General features: G+C 44.0%; 1 protein-coding gene across 1 annotated transcript in view; it reads right to left on the minus strand.

Moving 5' to 3' along the window:
* Positions 1–1,375: 1,375 nt before the first annotated feature.
* The window catches only part of USF3 (upstream transcription factor family member 3), a 63,154-nt gene continuing 49,259 nt past the window's right edge, over positions 1,376–15,270 (minus strand). Inside the window, exon 7 of the mRNA XM_051819036.2 lies at positions 1,376–11,505. Coding sequence (XP_051674996.2) covers positions 5,048–11,505 — 6,458 coding nt within the window. The 3' untranslated portion in view covers positions 1,376–5,047. The remainder of the gene's footprint in view (positions 11,506–15,270) is intronic.

The following is a 15,270-nucleotide window of genomic DNA, read 5'->3' on the forward strand; positions in this document are numbered from 1 at the left end:
ACATCAGCTGTTCTTGTCTTCTAGGAAGCGTCTGACTATCCATCATGAACCCTCCCAGCTGGCCCTTTCCTGTAACAGAGGGGTGGGTGAGCGATATGTCCCAGTAGCCGGTCTAAGGACCAGAGGCACAATTTCAGGTAAAGTGCAGTACCAGGGCAGAGGCATGTGGACAGAACTACCAGCTGTGTGTCCAACACGGAAACGCTTCTCCCCAGCATGGATGAGACTGCCTCAACCTAGACAATCTAAACTTAGTGTCCATCGCAGACTCTAGTAGAAATAATCTTTTTGAAAGATCTCTGTGAGTGAGATCCCAGTGGAAAGAACAGGTCTTCAAAGAGGGAGGTGCCTTTCTCTGAAGGGAGGAGAGAACCTCCACTTTGACTATGACCTTGTCTAAACAAGATAAGAGTCGGAGAACTCAAGGGGCTTCCATAGCCTTGGAAACTCATGACTGGTGCATAGGGAGATTACTGATGCCATAAACAGGAGTGTCAATTTGTAAAGTCAACAACAGGAGTCACTGTGCACTTACTCCTCATGTAGGATCTCTGTCCTTAATGTGCTGTACACTGAGGCTTAATGCTATAACGAGTACTCAAACAGTATATTTCACTTTGTGTTTCTATGGGGGTGCAAACTGTTGAAATCTTTACTTAATGTACACTAAACTGATCTTCTGTTAAAAAAAAAAAAAAAAGAAACTATCAATTCCCAACTTGACTCTCACTGGGATTAAACATGACAATAGGTCTGATCTGATTTCATCATCATTTAAAAAAAAATCATCTATTATTTTTCACTTTATGTTTCTGTGTGGGAACAAACTGTTGAAATCCTTACTTAAGGTATACTAAGCTGATCTTCTGTATACTAAGATAATCGAAAATGAATCTTGATGTGAATGGAAGGGGAGAGGGAGTGGGAAAGGGGAGGGTGGTGGGTGGGAGGGACGGTATGGGGGGGAAAGCCATTGTAACCCATGAGACGTACTTTGGAAATTTATATTCATTAAATAAAAGATAAAAAAAAAAAAAAAAAAAAAAAAAAAAAAAAAAAAAGAAATAATCTTTTTGATTTCACTCTAGTAGAAACCTCACAAAAAGAGTAGAACGCCGAGAGAATGTAGCTAAGTGACAATTCTGGGAAGGAAAAATGGTGACATTTAGTCAGAGAGGCATCTCAAGACGAAACTAACTCCTGCCTTTAATTTGCATATAGGTATCATAAAATCATCACAGAGAGATTAACTTCAAACTAGTTCCTCTGGTTGGCTACTCCCATTGCCTTCTAGGTATTCACAACCATAGGCACATTACTTCCAAGCACAGACACAATTTAGATAGATAACAGAATTGTAACAGTGACTTCCAGATGCCTAAGAACACGAACACATTTTATTTTTGTACATTTGCCCTTTCTTCATTCCGCCATTGGAAGGAAAAGTTCATCAAATCAAAGAACAGAACTATATGGCACATTGTGATATTTTAAACATTTAAAATGAATTCTGAACTAATATTGTTTCAAAAATTGTTGTCCCTTACAAGAAAAGGAAGCATAGAGGTTGTCAAAGCCAGGAACTGGAGTCAGAGATTTGGGAATAGGACTCACTACCACACCGTGATCTAAGAGTTGGTAGGTCCACCGCATGCTTCGAGGCAAAGGAGTAATGACTCTGCTAAGAAAACGACCAGGGTCCCTGCCACTCTGTTGACAGGGAGCAGCTGAAAGAAGCACGAGCCTAGGGACCCATGGATCAAAAGGACAGAGCTAAGCAGGTGCATATTACTGAGTCTTTATCTTTCCTCAAAATTTTAACGTTATTCCCTTAAACTGTTTCACCACATTATCTGGAGTGTATGTTGTTTTACCCTCTTCATGAAGTTAAAGCAAGAGCAAGGCCATGCTTAACTATGTGTTTTCGGAGGGTTGGTTTTTAAAAGTCCACCTTCATTGCAGTTCAACACAACCCTGGTGTGTGACTGGAAATCGCTGCAAGAGAACACTCCCTTCATTCCCTCCCCACAGTTCTGATATATTACATTTTATAAAGCATGATCACTGTGGAAGTCTTGTGCCTTACTTAGAAAAAAGTGCCTTCTCTGGTACCCCAAAAGTTCCCACAAAAACAAACTTCCTGAAGTGGTACAGAACAACATACAAGACATCCCAAAGCAACATGTATCTTCCCCCAAAAGAAATAACATCAAATTGGATTCCTTTCATTTATGACTGATGCATCTCACAGTCATTGATGAAGTTATGCATGAAGAGAAACACAATTTTCACCTCATTGTAACTAATGGTTAAACGTTGACAGGAATCAACCACTTTCTGTAACTGAATGGTCAACGATGCTAAAAGAGAGGAAGAGAAATGATTCTCACTTACACCTCAGACATAACTATGTATATTTCCCAAAGTTATGAAATTATTTGTGGAAAAAGTTCTTCCTACAGTCGTATTTTGGCGAGCCAAGAATAACATTAAATTTACTATACCCAAAATTAACTGCATTTTCTTTCATTCCTTTACACTGGATACTGTACAACAAATTTCCTCCTTCAAATCAGAGCTCTACCCACTGAATACTTAGTACTGCTGGGAAGTCTCATATAGTCATGCTTTAAAATCAAGTAAGAGCACTGTGGTGGCAACACTTTCAGAACTGAGCCTGATTCTGAACCGATCATAAGCATATGTCTGCAAAGTGAAGCGGGAGCTAAGTCTAAGTAGGTACCCAGTTCTTTGTAGACAGTCACATCTTCCTTCAGATGGTCAAATAAGCCTTACTGAGATTCATTCAATACTGAAGTGTTACATTCTTGCAAAAGTTCTCAGAAATGCAAAGGCAAGCGAACAAGAAAATACAATCAGCACAACACAAAAGGCGGGAAGCCCAGGTGCTGAGGTCTTTGCATTGCCATGCTGAAAGGGAGCATCTCCTAAGCTATTATCTTAGTTCCAATTATATCTAGCTGTCCCCAGTTTTTTGGACCTCAACTGCCATTGCGTGTGTGTGTGCATGCGTGTGTGTATGAGAGAAAAGAACACGGGAGAATGAACAGCTAAATGCACAGAAAACTGCCCTTCCTGAAATTGGCAGATTGGATCTTTCAAGTACAAAGGAAACCTTCAATGTTAAAGCTTAAAATTCAGTCTCTAAGAGAATTAAAAAGCAACTTATAAATCTTTTTTCCCCCTTCAAAAAAATTCTAAGAGCTGTGATTATCTGTTGTCTTAAGTAACTTGTGTGTGAAGCTCTCCCATTCTTCTCCAAGACCCTTTCAAAGGGAGAAAATCCAGGCTTTCCTGGTGGAAGGGAGCTTCCGCCCCCGCAGGCCGCTGTAGTTGGCAGCAGCAACAGGGCCATTGGGTAGGAACGGTTGCAGAGGCACAGGTGACCCTTTTGCTGAGTCTTCAGAGGAGGTATTCACTGGAGCTTGCTGCTCTGACCAGGCCTGAGGCCGCAGTGTTTTTAGGGTGAAAACACAGTAACAAAAACACTGGTCCTTGGGTTCACTTCTTTAACAGAGCAGACACACAATTTATATGCATCTCTCCCACCCTCTCCCATTTTTGGCAGAATAGAACAAAAAAGTAGTGGGTTTAAGAAAATGGGTATATACAGTTGCTTTCTTAGCTTAAGTTTTCAAAATTCAATACATGTGTTTTTAAACTTATGACCTTCAGTGGGGCTTTTAAACACCCAAACCTACATCAAGTTTTCTATTCTTTCGCAGGTCTCAATTTTCCATTTTCAGAAGGTAGGCTTAGTTTTTCAAAAAATTATTTTTAACTTAACAGATAAATCTGTCTATTTCTCATGTACAACATGATGTTCTGAAGTATATATACATTGTGGAATGGTAAGGACCAGTTTATACTTTAAAATCTGTCTGTGTACACATACACTCTCACACACAGAGACATAAAGATTTATCCTGAAGCACCTATTCATACCTATCATCAAGAAAAATAGTGAACAAATTCATCTCATTATAGTTCTGTTATGAAGGATAATCATACAATATACAATGCCGTATTTAAAATATAAGTATCAGTAAATGAAAATACTGACAGAGCTTAAAACTCTTCAGAAATATTTTAAAAGTAAGGCTCAAATAAAAGTGTAGCTTCCAAACACATCATTTACTGATTGGTCCTAATATTTAAATAAAAAGAATTTATTTCAAGGTGCAATAAATTAAATGGAGATAAAATACTAAATCAAAACTCAGTTGATGAAACATCAATAGTTAAAAACTCCATGCAAGGTAACTGCTGTTATCCTTGTGGCCTGGTACAAAATGGAAAACATTAATTTACTTTTTAGCTTTCTGTTTCTAAGGCTAATTGTCTACGGAAGACCTTTGCCTCAAAGGATCTTGGCACATTAAAGGATAGTGTGGCTCCCTAATGTGAGGAACAGGACATGAAATTCAGATAATTTATTAATTGTTATAAGTAAGGAAGAATAATCCGCCTAAACCCAACTTCAGGAATGAAGGTTAATTAAACAACTGATTTATGTGCTAACTGCTTGCATTGAACTACGGATATTCAATTCTAAGTCAATCCATAACATACCATGGGTAAGAAACTGTTTAGTTGATATTAGCCAGCACTTGATGTTTTATCAAGCTGTGATATTTTTGGGTAGCAACTGAACTATCTAAATTATCAGCAATCAAGTTTAAAAATTTAGGCTCCTTACTACAATCCAAGACATGCCAAAATGATTTCCCTTAACTTCCAGTTGATTAGTATTTATGGAGCAAAGGATTACAGATCAACCTTTGAAATGTAAATCTCCTTGGAAAATAAAAAAGCACACCATGCAATTAAAAACAAAAGATAGTTTTTGACAACTCAGTATTTGCACCATCTCTGACATGGCTTCTCTGCATTTAAAAGAGAACTGAACATTGATTATACAAAGACACAAACACACAATCCCTCTCTTCATGTACATGTCTGTGTGCAGCACACACAAATGCATTTGTAATCTCACCCATTACCTTTATGTTTAGTTTATCAGCATTTAAACAGCTGAGCTGCAGTCATGACCTAAAATATGGCTTATGTTGTGGGCAGGTCTGTTTGAGGACTGCTTGGAGGAGTCAGAGGCAGAGGAGTTTGCAATTGTGAGCAAAGGTGACATTGCTGAGCCATCAGGAAGAGCTGTAGCTATTTCTGGAAATAAGGATGTCATATTAAAGTTTGATAAATGAGAGTTGGTCATGTGCATTGGTGGCATATCGGGGAGAAGAGGAAAACTTGGCTGAGCAAAACCAACAGGTCTAGGAGGAGATAGAATTGATCCAAATCGGTTATTTAAACTTCCGCCGTTCACCTTCTCTGTGCTGGGATTTGAGAACATCTGATTGGAGAAGTAGGGGATTGAGATATCATTGGACAGTGTAGGATGAGCAGGAGAGTATGGGGGATAGAAGGAGGGGAGAGTATTTTGGGGATCTACTGGGATTAGGGCTGGAGTTCGAGTGGCACTAGGCTGAGAAACCTGTGGAATGAATGAAGTATTAGCATTTATTGGTGGATTCATGCCACCCTCAGGAATAAAAGGAAAACCAAAATTTTGTGATAGCGTATGCTGGTCAGGACCTGAATTATCATTAGGTACTTGTGGGCTATCAGGCATGAAACGAACAATACTTCCTCTCTTCTCTGCAGCAGGCTGTTGACGTCCAAGAATCATACTTCCACTTGTAGAGAGAGGAAGATGGGGAAGACTTGGATCAAAGACATTACTATGTCTTTGGTTTCCAGAACGATTCCTTTCAGGTTGACGAATTTTGGAACCACTGCTATCTTGCAGGGGGTGCCTTGATCTCTGGGCAACTGAAGAATTAGCTTGACGTACAGGAGCCCCTTGGTCAGCATTTCCATGAGAAACAGATGGGTGTGGTAAAGCTGGCCTTGCAACCCCATGCATGTTGGTTGTGACCGGAGGGTTCATGTGGCCCTTAGTCCCATGACTGTCAGTAATCCTCATGGGGTTGGACTTCTGCACAGAAACACTGGGACTTGTGTTTCGACCCTGAATATCTCCTGAGGAAGAAGAGCTTGAAAAAGGAATATTCAAGGCGCTGTTGCGGGTGTTAATTGCACCTAAAGACATGTCACAACTTTCTCTATTCTGACTCTCACTCTCTCTTCTGATATGGACGCTTTCATGAGCTGGAGGACAATTGTATTCAATTGCAGAGGATGGACCACACTGTGCGTTCCTCTGATGCTCTGAGAGTGACCGTTGGTTCCCAATGACCTGATCACCGAGGTGAGGGGCAAGTAAGCTCTGCATGAAACTCTGGTGACACGTATTTTCACCGTCCCTTGGCGGGATGGCATTTCCTGATGGGATGCTCTGGACTGGTGGATAAGGTAATCTCTTTTGCCGGTCGATTGGTGGGGGACCAGTGTTTTGACTAATTCGAAAAGCCTGGGACTGCATACTCCGCAAAGATGATACAGGAGGGTTACCTATTTCATTATTTCTCGAAGACTGTACTTCAAAATTACTCTGTGGCGGTTGGCTGGCTCCACTTGGCTTAAACGTCTGACAATCTGAAAGGCGGATCTCTGAGGCAACAGTGTGGTCCACACGAGCCTGCATGTTATGAATAGCCAAACTCTTATTTCTGGGAACATCAAGATAGTTTCTCATTTCAAGCTGATCTGAAACCCTGGAACCCTGAATAGATATACCCATTCTCTGCTCTGAATTAGACGAGGTCTTTCCGATGAGAGCCTCAGCAGAGTAACTTGAAACTCTGTTTCTTTCTGGCCTGTGCGGAGTACAAGGCATGTCTGAAGGTCTACTCACAATGCTAGGCTGGGACACCATTTGTTGCTCTAAGGCTCTTGATGTCAAAAGCCTCTGCATTGGATTATGCCCAGATACATGTTCAGAAGAAACTGCTGACCCTTGCTGCCTGCTTCCCACATCCTGCTGCTGGTGCAGGATGTCTTGACTGAGGTGGTTCTGGGGGTGGTTATGGTGGGGCCGGCTGGCTGACGGGTTTTCACAGTTCTTCTCTGGCTGGGAACTCCCAAAGTGCTGCTGCATCTGCTGCTGCAGCTGCTGATGGTGGGGATGGGGCTGACCACTCTTGGGCCGGGACTGGTCCGTCCCATGATGCTTTGGTTGTAAGGAGAGCTGAGAGGCCTGGGGCTGAATGAGATTCCTCTTTTTCTGCATCTGGACCTCCTGTTGTAGAGTCCTCTGTTGGTGGACACTGTGGGGCTGGGAGTGGACAGCATTCTCGGCGTGAGGTACATGGTGCTGCAGCTGGTACAAGTGATGCCTCTCTCTGAGCTGCCCTGCTTGCTGCTGCTGCTGCTGCTGCTGCTGCTGCTGCTGCTTGACGTAGAGATGGTTACTGTGCAGGTGAGACACCGCCTGAGCGGGCACGTGCTGCTGCAGCACCTGCAGATGCTGACTTGCCTGGGTTTGCTGCTGCTCAGCTACCGGAGGCTGCGAGCCACACTGGACTTCAGCTTGCCTCAACACAGGGGCCACAAAGTTGCTACTAGGTGGAAATAATCGTGTGAGGCCGTCTCCGTGGGCTGGCGTGCTGGCGGGCACGACTGAGTTGGAAGAGTTGGGAGGCATCTGACTGACCATCATTTGCGTTTGATCGGAAATGCTGTCTGGAGTTCGGCTCATCAGGGACATATTTTCAAGCCTCAGTGGGGCTGGCTGACAATGCTTTTGACGTTTGGCCGAAGACAGTAAAAGGTCCTCTTGGACGGCCCGCTTAGCAGAATCTTTACGGCCTTCATGACTTGACTTTAAGAGCGGCTCCTGAATCTGTGAATTCGGTATAGCACTAGTCATGGTACTTAGCTGTTGTTCCTGGGAATATTCTGTCATGAGAGACGGCCCAGGAGGCTGGCTGCCATAGGAGCTGGATGGAACGGTCAGACCGACCGTTGCAGGAACAGTCGTTGGCTCTGAAGTCTGCGCTAAACCGGCACAGCTGACCAGAGGGCGGCTGATGCTGCTCTGATGGATAAGGTTATTCACGCTTAAACTAGTGATGCTTGGTGGCTGAGAAGTTGAAACCTGCAAAGGAGCATTCGACGTTTTAATTCCTAGTGAACAGCTTGACTTCTCCACGGCTGCTTCAGCTGAATCCTGAGCATGCAATCCATTCGGTGCTCCTTCTGCTTGTCCTGGGCCATTCTCCTTAGGAAGCTGTGACTTAAAAGGCTGGTCTCCTTCTAACGGTGATGCTTCAGGAGGCTTGGAAGCAACTTCCCTCCTATCAGCCTGGACGCTGACTCTTCCCTTCTCAAGGTTCTCCTGGTCAAAAATAGCTCTTGCTGCAAGAGCCACTATGTCAGTTTGCTCCGCAAAGGTACAGCTGTCGCAGGCGTGCGTTGTTGCGTGGCTGGTCACGTCCTCTCTAGTTGTTTCAGGAAGCATGGATGCAACTGAGAAACTGCGGCTGCTGCCAGAGCTGGTTGACATCGGGGAGTCAGCCTGCCGACTGCTGAGCAAGGAGCCGCTGATAGCCTCCTGATCCGGGAGGCAGGAATGGTGCTGGGGGGGATCTCTTTCATCATTATTCATCAGCAGCAGTTCCTGTTTGGGATGTAAAGCCACCCCTGAGTCAGCTGTTTTAGAATTTTCGGAAGAAAAGTCAGGATTATCCATCTGCATCGAAAGAGGTGATTTCTGAGGGTCCTTTTCTTTAGCAAGATCCGAAAGCAATGTAGTTAAACCTTGTCCCTTTAAGACACCTGTGTTTTGCGCTGTATTTGACGAATCTGGCTCAACCCTGCAAGGTTCAGCAATGATTTCTACCTCAGAAACACAGTCAGTAGTCGTAGTGCTTGCGGTAGATGACAAGTCAGAAACCTGAGAAGCCAAAACGTGGGCATCGTTTGGAGATGGAATGAACACACTGGCTGAAGTGCAGGATGTGGCAGCATCTGACAGAGCTGAACTAGCTGCTGTTTTATCCTGAGACGTCTCTTGTTGCAGAGTAGGGGTAGAATCTTTGGGTTTTGCTGGAGCCACTGTAAAATGTTCACTTGTGACAGATTCTTGGGAGGGTGAAGGAGATTCTTCCGCTGACTTATATTTGGATACAGACTCAGGTATCACTGACTGAGAATTCAGAACATCTGAAGACTGTGACACAGGAACACTTACAGTATTTGACTGGGACACAGCAACAGATGGTAACACACTGGGGAGGTTCTCCAGCAGTCCATCGTTACAGGACGGCTCCGCTGAGCCTTCAGCCCTGGGGCAGTCTAATTTGCCAGCATCTCGGCCTGCATTCAGGGGGCATGCTGGTTTGCTGGCTGCTAAGGGTTTTTTGGCACCTGGCTTCTTATTCAACCTTTTTGACTTCACAGTAGGTGGCAAACAAGTGACAGTGTTTGCTGGGGGAGCAGTCACTAGATTATAAGTACTGGGTAGTGTGGCTGAATTGTCTGTGGTTACGGGAGGTGCTACAGCTGTTGTTAATGGAACACAGTTAGCTGGGGTGGTCTGACTTTTTGCAGCAGTTTGAGAATTGGCAGGCTGGCTAATAGACAACTGTACACAGCTTTGCCCAGCCATCTGCGATATACTTTGATTGAGGCTGGCCAAAGCACCAAATGTATTCAGGGCAACATTGGTATTTGGATCTTCGCTGGTGGTGGGTTGAATAATTTGCATAGGGGTTTGATTTGTAGTTCCTGATGAAGTCATCACAGGCTGCAAAGCAAAGAGCTGTCCGTTTAAAGAGATGGTTTGAGGCTGTTGTTGGTTTGACATGGTGACAGAAAAAGTTTGTGTTGAATTAGATGTTGATAAAGATGAAGGTCTTGGTAATATATGGACGAGATGCTTTCCTCCGAAAGTTTGTGGAGCTGAAACATTTTGCATTGCATTATTCGACCCTATTATAGCATTAGCTCCATTGATAGGGAGTCGAACAGAACCAGGAGGTGGAGCAGAGAGAAGCGGCAAAGGATTCTGATTAGCTGCCTGTATGATCACTATCTGCTGACCGACTGTTTGGCTGGGAACCTCTGCCCTCACCACCGCTGGGCATGGGGCAGAGCTGGGTGGCTGAAGAATGATAACGTTTTGATTAGCCGGAGCTGCACTAATGGCCGACCCAACTGGCTGTGCCATCTGGATCACCTGCATTGCTGAATTCAGCGGAAGGATACTTTTTGGAGGCTGAGATTTAACTTGCGGCTGGGCAATTAGTGGCTGCATAGGTAAAGATGGACAAGAAGGCAAGGTTACAACTACTTGCTCAACTGGCTGCCCATCTGCTGGAAAGGAATTATTTAGGCTGACGGCTGGAGCTATGTGTCTACTGTGGCTGCTTGTGGTGGGACTAGTACCAGACTCATTTAATACTGGAGTCACAGTGGAAGATGATGTCTGGCTTAAAGGCTGAATAGTGTTTCCTGCCAGTTGCAAAGTAGTCCATGTTGTCTGTGTGTTTCCAGCTGAAGAAATTCGGGTAAGGCTGTTAATGTTTTTCAAATCTGAAGTGCTAACACTTGAAGAAGGCAAAGAACAAGTCCAACCACTGTCCAGAGAATTAGTAGAAAGAGCGCTTACAGAAGTGGTAGTCCTCCCTACTCCAGGGGCAGATGGTGCCACCGCAGTGGTTGTACTTGTCGAATCTGCACTCTTGCTGATGCTCACTGGAGAAGAATCACCTGTGGATCTGGGAGGCTGGGAACAGACGGTAGTGGTAACTGATACAACTAAGGTGTTCTGAAGGTCACCTCTGAGGTCCTGTATGCTCAGACAGGACTTGTTTCCCTGGCACACTTTACTGGCAGTTGCTGAGGAGCTGGGGGGGATGCTTGTAGCACAAGAGGTTGTCGTCTTTAATAATTTGGGGCTCTCTTGCCCATTCTTATTGTCAGAAGAGTGTCGATCATTTAGACGTGTGTTCAAAGAACGATGTTGGTGGGGTTCAGGCCCAACTGGAACAGCGATCAGTGAGCCATTAGTGACACCCAGCACACTTGATTCGCTTTCAGAGGTGGAAAGCTCGAGAATATTCTGAGCAGAAATGGTAGCAGGAAGACAAAGAGGGACAGGCTGGTTGGAAGCCAATGCAGAAACGGTGGTCTGATGCCATGGCTTGTTTTCCGAAGGGTAAACTCCAGAAATAGACACAGGAGTCACAAGATTGCAAGTCCTCTGCACTGGCACCACGTTGGCGGTTTGTTTCTGTAAATTATGACCAACATTAAAGGTTATCCCCTGAACAGCTGTTCCCTGGCTGTTTCCACCAGGCTGACTCCCATTAGAATAAACAATGATATTTTTTTGAACTTGGTCACTCGGAATAACAACAGAGACCTTTGAGTTCTTAAGATTTCCTTTCCAGTGGATTGTGGGATCATCATATAAGCAGATGTCATTTGCTTTCAGTAATTCAATATATCGTCCATTTTCTTTTTGGATTTCTTCCAGTTGCTTCCGTAGCTTTTTAATTTCTTCAGCTATACCATTAAAAATAAAAATTAAAAAATACAAGTGAATGTCAGTTTTTAGAACTTAAGAAGGAATAGTGTATTAAACTACTGAATGCTCCTGCCAGCATTCTAAACACCCCTAGTGAGAATCATCAGGTCTTTTCTAATACAAGTTCTTTCTTTTCTTGGAATGGCATCTCAGGGGTTGGTGTTATGGTGAAGCAGGTAAAGCCACTGCCTGCAACGCCAGCATCTCATAAGGGCACAGGTTTGAGTCTTGGTTGCTCCATTTCTGATCCAGCTCCCTGCTAATATCCTGGGAAAGCAACGGAAGATGGCCCAAGTAAGTACTTGGGCCCCTGCTACCCATCTGGGAGACCTGGATAACGCTCCTGGCCTCAGCCTGGCCCAGCCATGGCCATTACAGTCATTTGGGGAGTGAACCAGCAGATGGAAGATCTCTCTCTCTATCTCTGTCTCTTTCTCTCTCTGTAGCTCTTTCAAAAAATAAGTAAATCTTTAAAAAAACCAAAAAGGAATGGTGTCTCAAACCCTCACCTCAAAAATATATATCTTTTAAAAATATATATCTTTTAAAATATGCCTTTTAAAAAATATATATCTTTAAAGGGCAACAACTGAAAAATTACTTGTAATGTAAAAATCTCAAAGTTCCCAAATTAAAAATTTCCACAAGGGTACTTACACAGGTAAAGCTAGGCAAGACATACTTACATCACAGTAACATGCTTGGAAAATAACATTGAATATCCATAGAAATACCATTCAAATGCTGCAACAGCTAACATTACTTTAGTAATACAAGCGTACTTCAAAAAGTTCACGGAAACAGAATTAAATGATAAGTTTATTTTGGTGCAAAAGTTATTTTGAATTCATGGATAGTTTTTTTTTTCATAAAACATATTTTCCATGAAGATTTTAGAGACTCTCCTCACAGTCTCTCTTGTAAGCAGTTTTGGTTTTTATTTTATCCTTTGTAACAATGGAGACTGAAAAGAACAACAACACATAAGAAGTGGTAGGAATCCCAAAGAAAGTACAGCAATGGAACCCGTATTTTCCTTGAGAGGGCCAAGGTGGGGTGCTATTGAGAAGTGAAGGTGTCTGTCACACTCCTACTCTTTTTTCTTTTTAAAGATTTATTTTTATTTATTTGAAAGACAGAGTTACAGAGAGAGAGGTCTTCCATTCGCTGGTTCACTCCTCAGTTGGCTGCAACAGTGGGAGCCGTGCTGATCCGATCCGATCTGAAGCCAGGAGCCAGGAGCTTCCTCTGGGTCTCCCACATGGGTGCAGGGACCCAAGGACTTGGGCCATCTTCCACTGCTTTCTCAGGCCATAGCAGAGAGCTGGATCGGAAGAGGAGCAGCCAGGACTAGAACTGGTGCCCAAACGGGATGCTGGCACTGCAGGCCAGGGCTTTAACCCACTGCGCCACAGCGCCGGCCCCTCTCTTATTCCTTTCTAAGGGAGACAGCTTCACCCATGAGTTTATTAAAGGGGCAGCTTTGGCTGCTGGTGTTTAAGCTCTGTGACCCATATATCCTAATCTGTTTTGCCACAATGGTAGATATTCTCAGCCCTCCCCACACAACAGGTATTCAATCCTTAAGACCAATCCCCTGTGAGGGAGCCTGAAATAGAAGGTTCCATTTCAGCGAGGATTAGCTGAGACTAGCAGGGCATTTTTCTCATATACTCAAGCTAAGAGACCAAAGATGTCAGAGTGCCAAGGACATTAGAAATTAAAGACATTCATAAACAAATAATGACTATTGTTCCCATTTACTGTACAAATACTGCCTGGCACTTTTCTATGCTGTCTTATTTAATAACAACGACAATGACAGCATTTCACACCTATCAAGCTTTTACTACAGGCTACACTTCATCCTAAGTGCTTCTCTGATACTATCTCTTTTAATCCTCCTAAGAGTCTCACATCATTCTTAGATGTGAGAAATAAGCTCAGCGTATTTGCATACAGTCAGCCAGGTAGATACTATGGTTATTCTGACTTTAAGATAGGAAGACTGAGGGGTCAGCATTGTGGCAAAGTAGGTTGAGCCATCGCCTGCAACTGTGGCACCTGTTAGAGTCCTGGCTGCTCCACTTCTGATCCAGCTCCCTTTTAATGCGCCTGGGAAAGCAGCAGAGGATGTACCTCTGGGACACAAAATGAGGAAAGAGCAGACGCAGGAAAAGGAATCAGGAAATAAAATGATCCTGACAGAGATGACAATGTAAGTTGCCTCAGGTGCCGCCCCAACCCATGGCCTGGCTCTTCAGCTTGTTCTAAGTGCTATGTAACTCGTATTTTTTCAATGGTTTCCCTTTCCCCTAATGCCACTTAATTGTCTCAGCCTTTGTGCTCTGAAGTCAAAGTTGCCTTCATTAGAAAAGTTTTGGCCTTACTATTTCTTTTGTGAAGTGCCTTGAAATGGTTACCCAACATCTACTCATATTACATAGCTAACTATATAACAGCTTCCCGGCCAGCGCCACGGCTCACTAGGCTAATCCTCCACCTGTAGCGCCAGCACACCGGGTTCTAGTCCCAGTCAGGGCGCTGGTTCTGTCCCGGTTGCCCCTCTTCCAGGCCAGCTCTCTGCTGTGGCCAGGGAGTGCAGTGGAGGATGGCCCAAGTGCTTGGGCCCTGCACCCCGTGGGAGACCAGGAGGAAGTACCTGGCTCCTGCCTTCGGATCAGCGCGGTGCGCCGGCCACAGCACGCCAGCCGTGGCGGCCATTGGAGGGTGAACCAACGGCAAAAGGAAGACCTTTCTCTCAGTCTCTCTCTCTCACTATCCACTCAGCCTGTCAAAATAAATAAATAAATAAATAAATAAATAAATAAATAAAAAAAAATAAAAAATAACAGCTTCCCAAGGAAGGGCAGGACCATATAAGACTTACTGTCCTAGAAGAGGTATAAACTGTAATTTAACTAAAGGTAAAAAGGGACAGTTCTGAAGGCTGACTTCCTGGATCCGTTTTGGAATATTCTTCCTACCCACCCAATGCACAGCCCAGCACTGCTCCTACCTCAGCAAATTCCATTTTTCTCCCCTTAAATGTGGCCTACTGAACCAGCAGAGGAAACTCCCTGCTCTTGTCAGAGCCATGAATAAAAGACAATTCAAACTGGCCTACTACTGTGTGCTATATGCTCATGCCTTGGATGTTTTTCTTTTTCTTGGGGGATTTGTTTATTTACTTGAGATGTAGAGTTACAGACAGAGAGAGGAAGAGACAGAGAGAAAGGTCTTCTGGCTGCTGGGTCACTCCCTAAATGGCCGCAATGGCCGCAGGTGGGCTGATCTGAAGCCAGGAGCCAGGAGCCAGGAGCCAGGAGCCAGGAGCCAGGAGCCAGGAGCCAAGAGCTTCTTCTGGGTCTCCCACACCAGTGCAGGGGCCCAAGGACTTGGGCCATCTTATACTGCTTTCCCAGGCCACAGCAGAGAGCTAGATTGGAAGAGGAGCAACCGGTACTTGAACCTGTGCCCACATAGGATGCCAGTGCTACAGGTGGAAGCTTAGCCCACTATGCAACAGTACCAGCCCCATATGTTTTTCTTTTTAGTTGCTGTTAGGAAAGCTTCTCTCCAATGTAGTGGAAAAATGGAATTTAGTTGATAACAAAAAATAGCCACCTCTATCTAAAAATCAGATGTCATTAAATGATCAGGTAGGTTTTTTTTTTTTTTTTTTTTTTTTTGACAGGCAGAGTGGACAGTGAGAGAGAGAGAGAGACAGAGAGAAAGGTCTT

This window comes from Oryctolagus cuniculus, chromosome 4 (assembly GCF_964237555.1).
Source record: "Oryctolagus cuniculus chromosome 4, mOryCun1.1, whole genome shotgun sequence".
Lineage (NCBI taxonomy): Eukaryota > Metazoa > Chordata > Mammalia > Lagomorpha > Leporidae > Oryctolagus > Oryctolagus cuniculus.